Genomic DNA, 20,392 nt, shown 5'->3' on the forward strand with positions numbered 1-20,392 from the left:
ACCTATTACTAGAGATAACGTCTAATACATTTCCGATAGATGGAACAGATTTCCATCAGTCAGTTTGTTCACTGACAGCCACCATAAAAGACTATTTGGCAGCTTTCAGGGACTAATGCATGTGCTTTTTGGGACCAATATCAGATACAGGACACAAGGACCAATACTCTAACTTCTGGAAGATCGAGTGCTGTGTCCTTAAAGGGTTTATTCAGGATCTAGCAAAGTTGAATGCTGATGACTTATCCACAGTTATCAGTATCACATCAGTTGGGGTCCAATAAGCAACCCCCGTATCCATCAGCTGTTTTGGCCACCTGAAGCTGTATACCAGGAATACGACCAGAACAAGCTTTGCTCCTATTTAATGAATGAGAGCAGAGCTGCAGTTCCTAGCTCTACGACTACAGTCTACGGTGCTCTGTACACTGTATACGGCTTCCTGTCTGCACAATGAAGCGGGAGTGGTGGGAACTTGAATAGGAGCAGAGCTTGCTCCAGCCATATACCTAGTGCTCTGTACACTGTATACACTTTCCTGTCTGCACAATGGAGCGGGAGTGGTGGGAACTTGAATAGGAGCAGAACCAACCCTGGTACCTGGCATATATGGTTTCTAGCGACCAAAATAGTTGGACCCTGATCGATCTGATAGCGATGACTTATCTTGTGGATAGGTGATCAGTATCCAACCCCTTTCACAAAGGAGTAATAAAGCTCCGGTATTACACACATCTGAAAGCCACCGTAGATTAGGTTTACAGATTTACAATTATTGATCAGGGTTACGGCCTGGATAGGGGAATGGAAAATCATAGTCATCAATTTCATTTGTATATAAACATTTGTAGGAACCCTCCTGTGGTATCGGCACAAGTCACCCTCCTAGCTCTGACCTCACTCCTGGTTACCGCCTTGGATCTCTCATATTACAATGGAATTGAATAGTCGGATAATACTTGAATTTCTTACAGAATCTAAAAAGAAATGAAAAAAAGCAGCTGTTACGGGTCAGTGGGAACCAGTGACTAGGACCCATCCACTGCCAGAGAGCTATTCTTTGGCTTTCTTTCTCTTGGTGTTCTCTAGTAATGCATGGAGCGCCAGTCTGTCTCTTGTGCCATTAACAAGTGGGTGCCGGTCTGACTGCTGGAACCTTCCGATCTGCACCAGGAATGCGAAGATATTTTCTGAGATGTGACGCTACATGTACCTCTTAGAAATGACATTGCACAGCCTCACACCAGCATCGGAGGGAGGGGGTTAGGTCAGGCATCCCTAAACATCCCAAACTTGTATATATGGTATAAATCTATTCCATGTGATCCACTTGTTACTAGAAGTAAAAATGGCGGCCGTCTCTTCATTAAGGAATCCGACTGAAACTAAGTTTAGAATTGTGGCTTAATGCTGGCGGCCCTCATCTGATCTTGTGTGTCATGTACACCCTGCCGTTAGCCGTCCAGGAAGTTCCTTACAGCTAATTAATTAGTTTTGATAATGTCTTTAGCTTGTGTGTCTTCCTGGCAATCACAGAGCGAACAGACGTTGTGTGAGAGGACACCCAGCGTCTTCTACACCCCCTGCGGAGCTGCGCTTCCTATAACACTGCACTGGCATAGACATAACTGCAACAGACTGGTGCGACACAATGCTGCTATATATATTGTATCTATAGGCTGCTGTATATATTGTATCTATAGGCTGCTGTACATGTTGTATCCATATATGCTGCTGTATATATTGTATCCAAAAGTTCTGCTGTACATATTGTATCTATAGGCTGTTGTATACATTGTATCCACATATGCTGCTGTAGACATTGTATACATATATTCTGCTGTATATATTGTATCTATAGGCTGCTGGGGGGGATTATAGTGAACAGAGGTTTCTTGTGTGTGTTCAAGAGCATTATCTCACTCATCAGAGAATCAGCTTTTAATTATGGTGATTACGACCTAAATCAAAATCACGATTAATTTGGTATTTTATCTCAATTACGTTTAATGGCGATTATTTAGGTCACGCCCCTTTTAAAACCCCACCCCTTTAAAGAACGAGTATGCATTGGACAAGCCTTGGTCTAGCGGTTTTATTCACTCTGAAGACCCCACTCCTGGGCTCCGGCACATCTCCCTGTTCTCTTCATCTAGTGATCAGGCCTCAGGGGTGACACAGTATTGTGATGCTGTCAAATGACTAGTGAGGCCCAATCCCAGGGCTCAGCTGTGCCTGACATCAAACAGAAGACACAAGGGAGTCACACCGGATCCCAAGAGAGGGGAGTAACGCTATTATTTTTTTTTTATGTATATATTTGATTCCCTTCCCCGGGGCCTCCTCTCCATTATACTCTGTGGTCTGAAGAAACCCTACAGTATAAGGGTAGATTGGGTTCAGACATGTATGGTCCGAATAAAACTGCTGGTGGAATCTCACAAATATTGGAGAAACTGAATTGAAGTAACAGACAAGCACAAAATGCCATAAGCTATCTAGGTTACCATTCGGTTCCGGTTATTTTGTGATGGATTGACCAGCCCTAATCTGTATGTAAATGAGTATCTTGGTGCACCTGGGATATGGCCACGTCCGCCAGAGTCTCACAATTTCAGCTGTGGTCAGTACACTGTCAATCTTAATGTTGGGGCGGCATTAGCTGGCACTAAACAGGTACTCCGGCAGATGGGGCCACACCCTGGTGCACCGATCAGCTCATTTGCATGGAAATTAAAAATTGATTTTCTTGGCAGCAATATTCTACTTGAACACAAAAAATGCATGGACACTGTAAAAGCAGATAAGGTGTGCAGCTTTGGTGGTGCTAGACTCCCTGGAAATAAAATGAATTTGCCTTAGAAAACACAATAGCAGAATGAAATCTCGGCCTTGGTTTCCTGGAGATCGCGAGATGTAACAGAAGACTCATTAGAGAAGGAATTGGAGGGACTTTCTCAGCTTTTCTCAGGTGAGCTTCTGCATTTTGTGAATGTTGCATTAATTAATCCAAACACATCTGGGCCCCGGTCTCCGGCGATGGCTGCGCTCTTGTTAGACGCTCTCTGGGTGGTTGGTTTATCCCTTTTAGCATTTTTCATGCCGGTGTAAAAACAATTTCACAATCTATTGACCTAATGGGGCTGAGAATAGGAGTCGGCTGCACCCCCACAGACATAGGGATCTTCATTACAGACACACAGATTTATCAGAGCCGCTGCTTGTGCTCCTTATTAGATCCACCAGCAGACATTTATTCATGGATACCAGGTTAAAGCCTTTTGTGTCCCCCTTCACCCTCCAGTTTGCACTCCGCACACTTGTCACCTTTAGCATGGAATCGGGGACACACAGGCGTATCCTATTTATATATGACCATATTTACTATGTATCCAAGTTTCTGAGTTCAAATGCAAAATTTTAAGCATGTTCCCACTTTTATTACCGGTGTCCTCTTATGTGTCAGTGGGAGCTTTAGGCCCCCCTGAGGCGCCAGGGTGTGACTGCTAACTTTACTCTACTTAGAACTCTCTCTTGAAGGGGTTAATCTAAGTTAAGAAGAAAAGTAATGAAACCAATAACCTGGATGTGAAGTGCCAGGACCAGGAGAAAGCGAGTACATGATGATGAAGTGTGCAGGCTGCACCGTACAGGCATCATGATAGATAACATGAGGGGCTGCGTCCCCCATACAAATGAGATGGAGGCGAGATTAATGTCACAGAGGCGCTGAGCTATGTACGAACGGACAAGGAGTCAATGGCAGCAGCGAGAAACTCATCACAAGAGCTGAAATCCCACATGGAACTATAGGAGGGGTCTTCAGTTTTATGTAAAAAAAACACTTCATCTTTGTCCAGTTTGGGTTCTGTTCATACTAATGTGGCTTCTGTTCACAGCGTGATATGAATGGCCCAAAATCTGTACAGAGTTAATACTACTCACAGCTGATGATTTGTTACTATTACATCTAAACTAATAGCAGAACCTACACATAGAGGATTATGTATGGATTAGATAGTGAGTAACTGTTCCACCATCTTTGTATTATAAATTATTATAGAAAATGCCTCTTTCTCCACTTCTCTTCTTCTTCTGACATTCACTCTGAGATCTCTGCTGAATATGTGTTGATGGAGGAGAACAGAGTGAATCTCAGGGGAACCAGATAAAGTATATGGAGAGGAGAGAGGATGTGAGAAGAAATACAGGTATTTATTCATTTCTCTTACATATCGCCATCATATTCTGCATCGCTTTACAGATATTGTCAGTCACTGTCCCATATTGGACTCAATCTACATTCCCTATTGGGATGTCTTTGGAGTGTGGGAGGAAATCGGAAAGATGTATTCCACTTATACACACAGCAGATTATCCAAAAGTACACTTGAAGACAAGGCTACACAACATCTTCGGCTGTAAGTCTCAGACAAGTTGTGCACCCAAATAATTTGTATGACTATCGATTATTTCTGAGATGTGATCGGGCAAGTCCCTGACAATTCACATTTTCATCTGATTCACATTGTGGTCTATGATGGTAGTGACATGGGTCAAAGGGGGGGTTGGGGGAATAGGTCATGGCGGTGCACGGGGGCATAGGACATGGTGGTGCACAGGGGTAGGTCATGACGATGCACAGGGGAGGTAGGACATGGCGGTGCGCAGGGGTGTAGGTCATGGTAGGTCATGGCAGTGTGCGGGGTAGGTCATGGCGGTGCGTTGGGGGGTAGGTCATGGCGGTGCGCTGGGGGGGGTAGTACATGGCAGTGCGCGGGGGGGGAGGGAGGACATGGCAGTGCGTGGGGGTAGGACATGGTGGTGCGCGGGAGGGGGTAGGTCATGGCACGACATCACTGACATTTCTAGATGCAGCAATGCAAACGAACAAGAACACACAGGTGTAAATTTACCCAGACATTTACAGGAGGAATAAACGAGTAGCAGCAGAATGCAGAGTAGTAAGTACTAAGAGGTATGTTGGCATTTCCTAAAGCAGACATGTCAGGAGAGCGGTCAGGTCTGTTTTGGCGCTGTTCACATGATACTCTATGTTCTGTATCGGGTGCTGCTACTCCTTGCACAGTAATTCATGGTCTACTGATTTACTTTGCATTTAATAAAGCCTCCACAACGCCGCGCTTCTCGATTGCCATCGCATGAAAATCCTGTGGCCCAGTCATGCCTGGAGGCAGCGTGGGTGTCAGGAGAGAATTGGCAATTCACATTGTGAGCGAAAGTTAAATTCAGTGTTCAGCATTTACGGCACAATGAGGCTCCTTTCCTCAGCTCAGGGGTAGGACGACCTTGCAATACCTGCCTGTTATGGCAGAAGAGTGTCAGAGCCACATCACCAGGTCCCACAGCAAATCATCCGGGTAGACTTGACAGGCAAGCAGCTGTTGGGGGGGTTGCTGCTCAACCTTCTTGAGAACCTCCGGGAGACAAGGAGCCCCATTAAAACATTATTAGTGTGTAAATATGCCGGGGACCCTTTTATGGAGGTGAGAAGATACATGGAGCGCGCACACAGGCGAAATGTCGGCGGGGAAGTAATGAATTCAATGCATCTGGGTCTATTTAGTAAACTGATTGAAATGTCTTTGACTGCGCTGATGCCAGGAGAACTTCTCACTAGAAAGACACATTTATGAAATATAATAATGCAGGTTTATATCTCCGGTGCCTTTCAATGTCAGTAAGAGGCATTTTCTTTATTCAGACTTAACATTCTCCAGAAATAGAACAGACGAGGGCATAATAGGAAAGAGAAGACATTGCTGAGACATGTTTGATGCCGGTCTGGGGAACCTCCAAGGTTTTCGCCAAGTAGTCTCAAGGTTTCCCCAAGAATAGCATGACTATAGGGCGGGTTGTGCCAATCAGGATGTTCCATCTAGAACAAGTGGACTAAAGGTCCCAAAGCTCCTGAAAATCATACTTTATGGAGGATCGGGGGTATGCATCTAGGGTTGAATGAAATCATTGACATTTACTTAGAAGGCCACAAAGTAACAAAGTACCTTGTGTCAGAGGAAACAGAAGATATGAGGGCACCATCATATATAAAGTGCACACTTAGGCATATGCCACAAGTTTGGACAGTCTGCCCCTACTATACCCACAATGACCACAGTTATTGTAAGGCTGTGTTCACATTTGCTGTTTAAGGCCTGGACCCCACATTGCAAAAAATCACTGTGTTTTACATCAACTGCAAAGTGTATGGGACTCTGCCTATTCCCATCTATACATTGCAGAAAAAAATTCCACAGAGTAAATGCCGTGTTTTTGTAAATGGCAGAATGTCAATAACAGCGGCGTTTTCTGTATAGGTATAATTGTGGCAGAAAGTCCGCGGGGGAAAACTCTCTGTGAAAAATTGTGTGGAAAAAACACAATGCATTTCCACCGCTGTCTTACAGTTTTTTGCCTGCAGCTCAATATATGGGCCTTAGCCTAAAGGGGTTTTCAGGCAAATCTCAAACTCAGGGGAATTGGGCAAAATTAAAATTTAGTGATATAAACCTTCTCCCAGTCCTCTGTTCTGGTGTCAGGTCCATCTCATGCAATGGCCAAGGTGACCACTATGGTCAATACCAGTCACATCAATGTTACCCAACATGTGGCTACTAGGCCAACGACTGCGTACAGAGGTCACCTGAGCAGAGTCATTTCCAGCTTGAGCACGGCCTAGAATGGGTAGATCTGGGGATCAGACACTGGAACGGAGGACTGGGGATAGGCAAGTATCCCCCCCTTTTTTATTGTACCCCAATACCTACATATGTGAATTGTTTACCTTTGTAAACATGTCCTTACAATGATCCCACCAATATGCCTTAAGGTTATGTTCACATTTGTCAAATTAGCCTATAAGATGTGTATTTACAAAAGAATCTGCAGTGATCCAGTGATCAACCCATGTGCCACTAGATCCCAGATCAGTTCAGCCCCGTTGGAAGGTTTTATTTTTATGGCATGGACACAATGAAGGCTAAGTAAAAAAGATCTGTGGCCATGTTTACTACATTGTGTAGATTTTGGCCCTTACAGAGAAGAGATTTCAGCCACTTGTAACACTGTTGCGGCACCTTTGACAGTAGGTGACCCTGGCACTCTACAGGACAGTCCTCCTGGTGGTTCCAGCACTGCAAAAACATGGCTACCGGCAACCTAACTATAACTAGGCAGGGAAACCATACTGGCTTTTACATACAGTGCAAACCAAGATGGCTGAACCTGGGCAGCCGTGAAATAAACATGCACACCCATAAACTCTTCCTACATTTCTATTAAAGCAGATGCATTGGGACATATATAGAATGATAAATTAGTTACAGTAGACATGGAGATGCAATATAAGGAAAATACACAAAAAAAACCCCTAACAGGCTTTCTGGATAATATGGTGGCCCGTGGCTCACAGCGGTTCTGCAGAGATCAGAGTTGCTGCATTTATTCCTGTCCTTACTTTGCGCCCCGTAATTCTCTGCCATTTTTATATATATATATCTTTAATAAAATATTCAGCCCCCAGTATAAGTGAATCACCGTTCTGGATCTCTATTGGCTACCAGGAAGGCTTTTACGCTGCAGTTGAAGAGACTTAAATATATGCCATCCATAGGCTCAGTGGTAATGAAGAGAAATCTGCTACTGGAGAGACGGTGATGTCGGGTGGTCTATAGCCTGTCCATCTGTTACAACGCTCAGCTTCTGGCCGCTTGCCCAGATACTTTGCATAGATGTCATGTCTACAATGGCCGATAACAGAATGTCTTTTTACAGTACACCTGCTTCCTCTCTGCACTGGAACATATAGCCAAAGCTCAGGAGTCTACACCTAATATAGCGGCTCTGCTGCTGGGTACGGACAGATATGACCAATGCAATAAAACAGCATTAGCGTCTTATCAACTAATGTGCATTTTGGGTTTTCCACTTGGCCGAGCGCCTGAATCAAGAACGATTGCTGGATTTTTACTGTAATGTAATAACTACAAACTGATAGGACTCCGTAGGGGCAGAGAGATCAGGACAACTGTCTGGGTTCATCTTGGAATCGGTCATTGCATGAAGGATGGCGTAGTTATACAACCAGTGACCCTCGGCTAAGGGGATAGCATTAAAGAATATTGCCGCCATTATCAGTCACCCATGGCTGGACCATGCACGACAGAGACATCAGAACACATTTAAATGTCTCCATATAGTGATATATTCCGGCCACAGACGACGTATCATCGCTTAGCGTGACACAGGCCGCTCCTCTGACCCTTCCTCCGTGTCATATCTCTGTCACAGTAATGAAGTACCTTAGCACGGATAAGGATCTCATTCCCACCTCTCTGTCCATATCACGCAGCTCTGTCCAAGCATGCCGTGTCTGGGCAGGTTTATAACCAATTTAAGATCACTATGCTGCCTGCTCTCGGTAATAATGACGACGCCTGCTCTGGGTTTCCATGCTTACTACTCACAGTTTTATGAAGACCCATCTTGCAAACTGAACACTATTATATTCTGACACTTACTAGCATCTGACCATAGGCAAACCAGTGACTGTTATACAAATGAACTGAATCCACACACACGACACGCTTGGAGGAGCCAGTGATCATAGTGACCTGGAGAAAGCCAGCTCAGAATAAATAAACCTTAATGTGGCCCTCAAGACTTGTCCTTACCAAGGCTCATTCTACCGTTGTGTCCTCATGTAAAGGAGAAGACTCTGGTGAGCCTGGACTTCTCTTTTTAACTTAAACTGCTGGACCATCGATTTCCCAAAGACACTCCAATAAGAACCTCCAAGAAGATGTGATCCCAGCACTAGATGGATCTTGATAGCACTCACTGATTTTGGAGAATTTGGCCATCCAATAAGGATCAGCCAGTTGGCTTTCCCTGCCTAATTCTTTTCTTTCATTGTCAGACGCCTTTTCTTTTCCCTTTCCTTCAATGATAACATTCCCGCGCTAAGCTAAGCCTTGTGTACATATATAGGAGAGAGCGTGCTGAGAGTTTCCGCTGTCTCATGTGCGGCCAGCGTTACGGACCATTCTTGAACAGATAGTTGCTTTATGGTGGGTCAGTGCAGAAACATATTCAAGACTTATTGCTCGAGTAATTCTCTGGTCCAATGCTCTGGTCACACCTAGAGCTGCATATAAAATGCAGTCCAAACACCCCAAACTTATTATCAGCAGCACTGTATTCTGGTATATTTCTCTTCTAAATGTGACTATTGTACAGCACTACATCTCTCACAATGCTAGACAGCAGAGCATGCTCAGTGCGGAAAATGAGGCAGCATGTGATGGGCGGTCATGAGCTGTAAAGTTAACATGAAGTCAGCAGGTTGAAGAATGGCCGCTCACATTTGGGTCGTATTCTGTGCACGTTATACTAATCTCCGTCTTCACAACCCCAGATGTAACACATCATGCAGACTTCTCTATGAAGGCCACACCGATGCAATATCCAGGCGGCTAATCCATAGAGGCTCATGAAGCCTGATGCAGAGAGTGCTGTAAGATGGCCCTTTATTCAGCGGCTCCTGACTGATGGGCCCTATATGATGTGTGTGCCTCTTGTGACTGGAGAAGAAAGCTGCTCCACTAAACAGCGCTTGTATATTTGGGGCTCTGAGAAAAGATGTTTAGCTAAAGAAGAAAGGCGTAGAGCTTTCTCGCTGGCGCCATCAAACGTTGCCCTCTCTACCTTTAACTGTAGGCGCCGGCGGCCTTACTCTGGGGTGTCTCTGCTCTCTCATGTGCATTGTGTGCATTCTGCAAAGCAATCCATTCTGTGTCACTGTTATGCAAATCAATATACACTATATGGCACTCAGACATCATTTTTATTAGCAGGCTTTTCATTTGCCTAATCCTCTAGGAATTGCTCCTGAATGATGATCCCGAGGTTCGCCGCTGAAATGCAACCAACAAACCAACTTTCTAGTTCCCTGCACCCTGGAGAGCCCGGACCACTGGATGGGAGAAGGTTAATGGTTGGTGCAGGATTTACTTGGCACTAGACAGCAGAGAACTCCCCCATGATATAGACAGAATCTCCCTCTGAAGATGCATATGAGATATTCTGGGCCTACACTGAGCCGTGTGTGATATTTAGCCCAGATAGAATGGTAATGATTATTTATAATGAGAATTTTTCGATATAAAAGGGTAAAACCAACCAGCAAGGACTAGCAGGACATATATCATCTAGGGGTAAGAATGTAATAAATGCAATGTATAGGATGTGATGGGGTGAGCAAATACCCAGAGCTCGACCAATGCCATAGAAAATCAGTTGCACTCATTTTCTAAGTCTTAGGCTCCATGCACATGAAGCGTTTTCAGGGCTAGCAAACTGACCTCTTATATTGTAATGGCACCATACACACACCCATGTATTATCAAGGGCTCATTAACCTGAGGCAAAACTCAGGACAGGTCACATAGCTTTCCATTTTGCAGTCTGGCCTCACTCAAATGAAAGGGGCTGTAGGGTCGCGGGCAATGCACACATATCATCCATTTCCCCTTCAACCAGAGACCTGGCACATGAGTCTAAACCCTTAAGTACTATCATGGTGTCTGTCATACACATATCATTATGATAGACACCATGATAGTACTAAAGGGTTAAAGGAATCCCACCAACACCTAGACCGATTATATGCTGTTGTTGAGGGGGTTACAGTCAACATAAGTTGTGTGTATCAAACTTACTGCCAAGAAAATCCACTTTCATACCAGGTTCACATCTGCGCGGGAGTTACTGTTAAAGACTTGGCCACAGAAACTACTGAAGATTTGGGAGAGAAAAGGCCTGCATTATAGTCTATGGAGCCTGCAGGTAACCGCAGTTTTTGTGGTTTAAGCCTCACTCGTTTGGGTCCCCTGATGGACCCGTGGAAGTGCCGCTTTTTTGGTTGCAGACTTTGCTGCTTTTTTTTTTTTTTTTTTTTTTTTTTTATAGAGCCAAAGCCAAGAAAGGCTACAGAAGGAATGGGAAATACCTAGGAAGTTCTTATTATACTTCTACCATTTGTTCAATCCACTCCTGGCTTTGGCAAAAAAAAAAAAACAAAAAAAAAACCACAGCTAAATCTGCAACAAAAAAAAGTTGCACTTCAACAACGCGGGACCTCAGACTTAATGTCCATGTAAATATGCCGTTTAGCATCCGGGGTGTGCCCCATACCTCCAAATCTCACCTGTGGTTGCCACCCCTAGAAGACTGACAGGTATCAATGCGTGGGCAACACTAGCAGAAACCAGTTTTCTGGCAGGAGCGGATAACCCCGGATGCAAGGAATAAATCAGGCTTCACTGCCCCAAGCTCAACCCCATGTACCAGGCTGCACTTCCCCAAGCTCAACCCCATGTACCAGGCTGCACTGTCCCAAGCTCAACCCCATGTACCAGGCTTCACTGTCCCAAGCTCAACCCCATGTACCAGGCTGCAGTGCCCCAAGCTCAACCCCATGTACCAGGCTGCAGTGCCCCAAGCTCAACCCCATGTACCAGGCTGCAGTGCCCCAAGCTCAACCCCATGTACCAGGCTTCACTGCCCCAAGCTCAACCCCATGTACCAGACTTCACTGCCCCAAGCTCAACCCCATGTACCAGACTTCACTGCCCCAAGCTCAACCCCATGTACCAGGCTTCACTGTCCCAAGCTCAACCCCATGTACCAGGCTGCAGTGCCCCAAGCCCAACCCCATGTACCAGGCTTCACTGCCCCAAGCTCAACCCCATGTACCAGGCTTCACTGCCCCAAGCTCAACCCCATGTACCAGGCTTCACTGCCCCAAGCTCAACCCCATGTACCAGGCTTCACTGCCCCAAGCTCAACCCCATGTACCAGGCTTCACTGCCCCAAGCTCAACCCCATGTACCAGGCTTCACTGTCCCAAGCTCAACCCCATGTGCCAGGCTTCATGTTTTGCAGAAGAGTGTCCTGCCTTCTTTGACTGCTTATGTTCTGGTGTCAAAGAATGGGGATCAACCCTAAACAGACTGACACCACCCATTAAGAAGTCAATTTGGGCTGGAGACTCCCATGTGCAGGGCTGCTGAGGCTTCACTTCTGGAAAGATCCGCTCATTCTGTAGAAAATGGAGATACAGCAGGTAACAGAGCGTCCTCTCTCATCTGCACATTATGACAGACTCCATTTCAGACAAGATTCATGTAGCAAAATATTATTTATTTATTATTATTATTGTAGCAAAATAACAAGGTGACATTAAATGTACAGGTACAAACGTATCAGCTACCCGTCTTACACCCTCCAGGGACTATATACCGGTGTACTATAGTGATGTGTTATACACATATACACAAGTTGTGCACCAACAGACTATAAGATGAGGCATGCTGCATACATATAAGGGGTCACAGTTACCAAGACAAAAGAAAGGCAACCCAAGACGGGTAACAGCGGCTTCCTGATCACGACACCGTGGAGCTGCTGAGTGACTTGTTTTATGTGTCGCCTGACCCCGCTGTTGGTGGATACCCTTACAGGAGATGACAAGCAGATAGGAAACTTGATGCATGGTAGGCACGTTTACTGCTGGCACATCGCACAACAGACAATCCAGCTGCTGTTTAACCCTTTCCTCAGACAAAAAAAAAAGAAAAAAAAAAAAAGAAGGGTTTGATATATTCGAGTCCATTTCTCTGAAGAATATGTTGCATCATGCCTTGAGAAGCGGCTGGCCACGACCATCTGCAGAATATCGAAAACCAAAACCACTGCAGACATTTAGAGGGGAAAGCTCCCTGCAAGAACAGCAAAATCCATCACATATCATTTACTCCTAAATGGAGCAAACTACGGGCTCCTCTCCTGCACCGACCGTCCCATGGTGTGTAGGTGGTTGCAGATGGGCGGCTAATAATAACCCTGCCATATACACTTATTCACCGTTACACAGGATGGAAATAGACAAGCGGCCAAGTTCAACCTTTCCTCAGGAGCTGCTATTTCGTCTGAGGGAAAAAAAATAACCACCCGGGCGATTATGGGCATTTTTCCCTCTAGATGCCTCCTATTTAGAGTGTGCAGTCACACCGGGGTCCAGGAGCCTTAGGGGCCCATAAGCACTAGCATGAGCAATGAAATTGCAGCTTCCATCTGGCCCATAAACCAAGGAGCCCCACAGATTACCCCTAACTACACTAAGGTTGATCTGCATTCTTAGTCAACACTATCAAGAATTTGCTCTAGGGATGAGGTAATGGCCCCGGACAAAAGGTTACAGCGGGGCCCACAAGACTTTAGTTACACCACTGCTCCTGCTCCTACAAGGGTAGATAGATAAATTCAATCTTTACAGTAATTCCTACATTAAAGGGGAGGTGATGCCATTCCCAGTGTGGAGACATGCTTGTAGCTTACTTGTAGCATGCAGAATGTCGCTCCTGCAGGACTCAGCAGGCACAAGTATCTGACATTTGGACCTCACAGTCAGTGACATTTACTTAATCAGATTAGAAAAAAAATAAAAAATAAAACAGAGGCTCCGGCAGAGAAGATGAGATATTTAGGAGCGCATGATATCGCAATAACAATAACTGGGGAAAAAATTGAATAAATATTCCTAACAAGCGTATACTCACACGGGACAGAGGATACATGTAAATGAGGTTGGCAAGCACAGGCATATCTGTACATTGGATTCAGAGGAAATGCACAGTTGCAGCTATGTGTGAATTCACTCTAAAGCCACGTTCCACTTCAGATGACCATTAGATAAAGTGAGTTTGACCAAACTAATCAGAAATCGGCAAAATGTGAGCATTCATGTCACATGACCACAGCCAAAAATATCTAATGAATGTTTGTGGGATTTTCACGGATGACAGTCAGCTAATGTGTGGAACCTGATGAAATACTGAAATAATACACAAAAATACCCCTTTAAAATGGGCTTGTAAGTCTATTATTCTTAGTCTATGCATGCTGCAGGAGAAACCCCATTCAGATATATATACATATATATATATATATATATATATATATATATATATATATATATATATATATATATATATATATATATATATATATATGTGACTTCTTAGTATAAGCAGTTGTGTGTACATGATGTGTAACACCATATCTGGCCATTTTGTGACTTGTATTCTGCATTTTGTTTTAGCAGTTTTCCCCTGGACTCTAACTATATTTCTAAGGGCTCGTTCACATCTGCGCCCACCACTCCGTTCTGCAGGTCTCCATTTCCTGCACAAAACTGGGCAGGAGACGGAAACCTGCCAGCATCTTTCCAAACCCATTCAGTTGAATGGGTTTGAAAAGTGTCCGGCCCTGAGCACCGGTGAGCTTTGTATGCTCTCCGCGGCGCTCACGGCCGGACTCGGCATGACAGGTTTCCATCTTCTGCATGCAGAAGACAGAAACCTGATAACTAAGTCCAGATGCTGGTGTGAACCCAGCGTAATTCTCAGTTTTCCCTGAGCTGGTTGCTGTAGACTAGCTATAGTAATAATATAATAATAATAATAATAAATTTTATTTATATAGCACCAACATATTCTGCAGCGCTGTACAATTTGTAGGGTTCAAATACAGACAGAAAGATGCATTACAAAGAAAGTCATTTCACACAATGGGACTGAGGGCCCTGCTCGCAAGAGCTTACAATCTATGAGGTAGGAGGGGTGACAAGAGGTAGCAGGGGCGGCATTGCTTATACTGGGGTCAGACAATTTTTTAATAGAGGTGACTGTCATTACACAAACATAAAACTGTATGAGTCGTCACCAATCGTTTCCGTTAACATGTGGATGGAGCTTGGACATATAAAGTTGCCTGAAATGTCCTCATATTATGTGGGAAAATGTGGTAGCGGGAACAGAGGAGGGTTAAATTTTGGGGATTTTAATGATGGTGCGGAAGGGTTTATATTAGGACATGTGATAGGCCTCTCTAAAAAGATGTGTCTTTAGTTTGCGTTTGAAGCTGTAGAAATTGGGAGTTAATCTGAATGTCCGGGGGTAGAGCATTCCAGAGAAGTGGTGCAACTCAGGAAAAGTCTTATATACGAGCGTGGGAGGTTCTGATAATAGAGGATGTAAGTGTTAGGTCATTGAGTGAGCGGAGAACACGGGTTGGGAGTAGACAGAGATGAGGGAGGAAATGTATGGAGGTGCAGCATTATGGAGAGCCTTGTGGATGAGAGTAATAACTTTATATTTTATTCTATAATGAATAGGCAGCCAATGTAGCGACTGGCACAGACCAGAGGCATCGCTGTAGCGTCTAGACTGAAAGATGAGCCTGGCCGCTGCATTCAGAATAGATTGTAGAGGGGAGAGTTTAGTGAGGGGAAGACCGATTAGTAAGGAGTTACAGTAGTCAAGGCGAGAATGAATCAGAGAGACAATAAGTGTCTTTAATGTATCTCTGGTGAGGAAAGGGCGTACTCTGGAGACGTTATTGAGGTGGAGGTGACATGAGCGTGCGAGTGATTTAATATGGGGAGTGAAGGAAAGGTCTGTGTCAAACACAATCCCGAGGCAGCAGGCCTGCTGTCTAGGAGTTATAGTAAGGCCTGAGACTGCAATGGATATATCAGGGACAGATCTATTAGATGGTGGAAACAGTAGTAGTTCAGTCTTAGAGAGATTTAGTTTTAGATAGAGCGAAGACATGATATTTGAGACAGCAGAGAGACAGTAACTGGTGATCTGTATTAGTGCAGTGGTGTCGTCACGGGAAGACGTGTATAATTGGGTGTCATCAGCATAAAGATGGTACCGGAAGCCAAATAGACTGGTGATGGTTTGTCCAATGGGGGCTGTGTAGAGAGAAAAGAGCAGGGGGCCTAGGACCGAGCCCTGAGGAACCCCAACAGCAAGGGAAAGAGGGGAAGAAACAGAGCCCGCAAATGATACACTGAAAGTGCGGTCTGAGAGATAAGAGGAGAACCAGGAGAGCGCAGTGTCCTTGAGAAAACATACCGAAAACAGAAGATTGTGCTCCATAACTCACTGCAGTATCATACAGGACAATTCTGATCAGACCTAATGCCAACAATGTTCCTGGGGTGAGATGCCGCCTCATATCCTCATAGACTTTATGCCTCACTTGCAGAGACCAAGGGCGGCTCCTTTGCTACTTCCATACTGTTCTAAAATACTGGCCTGAGCAAAAAGCACAGAGCCAGGTGAGATTGGCACGAACACAAGGGACGATTGAAGGAAGGCATATTAGAACAGAGGGCGGACAATGGAGTTGGGGAGCGGCTTCTTTGCTCCCCAACAGCTCCTGACCACTCATTTGCACACTGTGAAATACATAAATATCTCAGCAATGGAGGCACAAATTATTATGTGAAAATGGGGTAACATTCAGGTCAGCCCAACCTATATGCGTTTCTCATTCAATGTTGGACTGGGGTGGCAGACTCCCTTTAAGAGAGGGTAGCAAAGGAATGAGTCATGACACATGGAGAGCAATAAGGTAGATTATAAGGTTTCTTCTATTTAATTTTACTACTGATTTATACAAAGTTTGTTAAAACGGTGATAGATGAACTACGAGATTGTGCAAAAATGTTATAATCCTATATCTTATCTAGGCAGACAAGTGTAGGCCATGTGTTACTGTATCACAGGAAATATACAGTATGGGACAACCACTCTCTAGGTCTCCCTATGAAAGGCCATGGCCCATGCATTAGAATATGGAGCGTATTGTCTACAGATTTGACCAGGACAGCCCGTCTTTGGACTTGATGTACAGTTGTGATGGACAACTGGGCATTTATCAAAACTTTTAAAGGCAGAAAGTAACAAAAAAAAAAGTTAGACATTAACATATGCCTAGGCGCACTGATCACCAGCCCCAATGTACAGTGTGACCATGCAGAATTTAAAGGTTATAGCTTTTCTATGCAGGATGGCGCACCATTATAGTATAAAGCCAAGAGCCATCACAACCCCAGCTCTGCAGAGAGACATATAGCAAAGCTAAACATCCATTCAGACTGATACTGAGGGAACAGGTGGGCTCGTTGTAGTAATCCAACCAAGCCATCATTTTATCTATAGCAATTACCCTGGATGTTTTTCACCAGGACTCTATTACAAAGGTCTTGAGAAGTTCAATGAATGGTGGCTCCACGGTTTATAGTGAGCTCTCCATCTGAGACAAGAAGGCTTCACACCAGTTTACTCCTCTCTGCTATCCTCTATAAAGACAATGGTGGAGTGAACCCCAGGCTGTGCAAAAGACAATAAGTTGCACCCCTGGATTAAGTCACCTGACTGCATTACAACTACTTTTTGGGGACTTCTATCTATCAATATATCCTACAGGACCATATGGGTAGATAACAAGGACCAAACTCACCACTGCACCTCTTGCTATAATACTGCATTGCCTTGCAGACAATTCCTTCCTTATCAGGGAACTTATTTCTGACAAATAACATCTTTAAGATACAGAAGTTAGCATCTATATAACAGGCCACCATCCACCATACTACCTGATGAACTAGAGCATGGACAGGACTCAGTCTCACATACAGGTGACCCATCCAGAATCTCTGTATAGGCGTCAGATAATAAGGCTGCACAATAAAGGCGAGCCGAGGATGTGAGGACATACCAAGACGACACAATGCCAAGTAAACAGTCAATGATCTTAACTAACAAAGGTCTTCAACTCTTCTCCGGGGACCATGAACTGAAAGTACATTAATATCTGCTGTGATTTCCTCAACTTTGCTCCTTCATTATTAATGAAGAGGATATTGAATGTAACTACAGCTCAGTTTCCTTCTCTTAACCCTTTAAGAACAAGGCAGAAGGTTTCTCTGTACACTCCAGAGGTAAATATCACCACCAGATTGAAAATGGACTAAAGACAACTAAACTAAAACTGCTTAGTAAATATAGGGGCCACGCCACCAGCACGGAGCGAGAACAAATCACGTTAATATTAGTGTCACCCTATAAGGGTTATCAGATATGGAGTTCAGGAATATATCCCCAGGATGTGACCGCAGTTACTTTCCATCATCCTACTGAACCTCAGACCAAGAATTCCCTGTTGATATATAAAGCCTGGTATAAGTCATCATGCAGCGTCCTCCATACTACTAGGCGGTAGAACACGCGTCCTTTAATGAGGGTAAGAGGATTAGGAAGTGATCAGAAGTCACACATGGGCTTTACTGAGGAGTCATACAGAGCATTGGCCACTTACCTGAAGTCCTTTGGAGAGCGGGCAGAACAGGACCATGTGGACGAACCGTCTTAGTTTTCTCATCCTCTTAAATCATAGGATCTTGTCCAGTTAGAGGAAGGTTAGGGTGCAGGCTCCCCAAAATTAGTGTTCATTGACAAGCTGTTATGTTATTCAACCAGGAGTGCAGCTTAATGTCAGATTTAGTAAATCTCAAGTTCTTACTTGGAGTAAATTTTTATACTAGTTCATAGAGTTTTACCTAAGGATGGATGTTTTTCATTGCCCATTAAACTGATCCATCAGATTACGATCCTGGGTCCACTTGGGAACTAAATGTCCTCTTTGTAAACCAGGGCGAGACTCCCAGGTCATGTAGGTGGCCACATTCCACACTGTGTTGCCAGGTTGCTTTACCTCTGACTTGTCCAGGAAGCAATGTTGTTGTGAGGCTGGTAGGGTGCAGTTCACACAGAGGGGGCAGCTCCTCGCAGTGTCAGGAGGGATTGTTTATCTGCTGCTATCTGGGGCTCTGTCCCTGCTCACCAAGGAGTTATTGTACTCTTCAATGCTGCCACACAGGAGTCATTTAATGTTTCTTTAGCCTGGGGGTGCTATATCTCCAGAAGATCAGTCTAGGGTCTGGACCTCGCTCTGCTGCCGACTGCAGGCTCCCTGCGCCCAACTGTAATGAATAAGGGGCAGCACTCGGGCACAGCAACCTGCCCTCTCCTCTAGCTATATGCTAGGTATAGCCCCTTGGTTTGCTTAGTAAATCCCTCTGCTGTGCCACATTTCTTCTCCTAGTCAGACACTACTCCTGATTATTACCCTATTACAGAGTAAGAACATCCCAATTCTCTCAGTTATCCTGTAGTTCTCACATCAGAGCCTGGACACCTTATATTAAATGTTTCCTTCTGGGGTCCCCTCTGAACCCACTGCCTCAGTCTGGGGGCAGAGCTCCATCTGCTTACTCCTATCAGTCTGCATGTCTCTGCCCTGGTCACCCGGTCTATCCACTTCTCGTAGGCAATCCCCCCTTATAACCTCGCTCTATCTGATGACCCGGTGATCCACGTTTAATCCCTGCTCCCCCACTATCTCCTGAGCTCACCTAGATTCTCGAATGTGCCACCTGACACCCAGTAACTTAGCCACCCAGGGGTAAACCCCATACTCTCTGCTCAGCAACTGTACCCCCTAATTTCTCTTTTTATTACCTTTTCTCTTCAGATATCCCATAATATTTCTTCTCCCCAAATCCCATACAGATGAAGGACACCTGTTTTCTCAGTTACCCTCCATGACTCCTCATTTCCCTATAGCCTCTTATTTCTTCAGAACCCTCCCAGGTTACCCCCTTTCCCTCCTGCACATCTAGGGAACCCCCTTAAAACCTTCTCATCTAGCACAGCCTGTATTCCCCTGCACACCCCCTAATTCCTCTGCACACCCATGACATCCCCCATTGCCTCTGCTCACCCTGAATTTCCCCGGGACAGCCTTTCTGCGCTCACCCCTCAATGAGTCCTCAGATGAGCAGCGCTTCAGGCAGCGGGTCCATGGTTGCAGCCCCCTCCTCAGTGTCTGCTCATCATCAACCTCTCCTCCTCCTCCTCGCACGGCTCAGGCTGTGGAGAATGATGGAAATGATCTCAGTTACACCCGGCCCTATAGATGCAGTCCAGTCGGTTGTCAGCGCCAGGTCCCCGGGTGTCTTCCCTGGGCTCCAGCACACGATGCTCTGGACCAGACAGCAGCTGCTGCTCCTTAAAGAGAGATCCGGCTCTGAAGCTTATTTGTCCTCCGACACAAAATGCAGCACAGGGAGGGGGAGCCTGGAGCAGGTGCAGCCCAGGGAGGGTGGGAGGCAGTGTTTCATTATTAACCTCAGCCTCTTATTCATCGCCCAGGCTGAGCCTCAGCTGCTGCACCTCCTCTTTACCGCTGCAAGCTTGTTCTGAAACAATGCTGCATTCCTATAGATTCTGTCATTATTCCAGGCACTCACTGCAGACTCAGCTGCTGCACAACCTCTTATCTGCCACAGATGCCGGTCACTGTCCCTGCTGACCCTACACATCTGCCATTCACGTTCAATGCCTGCGGAATTACAATGCAGGAGACTCCTCATTGGCTCAGGTTTCCTCTATAG

The 20,392-nt window shown here is 45.1% G+C and overlaps 1 protein-coding gene across 1 annotated transcript in view; it reads right to left on the reverse strand.

The window, feature by feature from the left end:
• Nucleotides 1-20,007, reverse strand: part of DIPK1B (divergent protein kinase domain 1B) — a 62,153-nt gene extending 42,146 nt beyond the window's left edge. The window contains exons 1-2 of the mRNA XM_075260744.1: nt 19,755-20,007; nt 18,256-18,919 (exon numbers count right to left, since the gene is read on the reverse strand). Coding sequence (XP_075116845.1) covers nt 18,256-18,318 — 63 coding nt within the window. The 5' untranslated portion in view covers nt 18,319-18,919; nt 19,755-20,007. The remainder of the gene's footprint in view (nt 1-18,255; nt 18,920-19,754) is intronic.
• Nucleotides 20,008-20,392: the final 385 nt, after the last annotated feature.

Source organism: Leptodactylus fuscus, chromosome 11, assembly GCF_031893055.1.
Source record: "Leptodactylus fuscus isolate aLepFus1 chromosome 11, aLepFus1.hap2, whole genome shotgun sequence".
NCBI classification, from domain to species: domain Eukaryota; kingdom Metazoa; phylum Chordata; class Amphibia; order Anura; family Leptodactylidae; genus Leptodactylus; species Leptodactylus fuscus.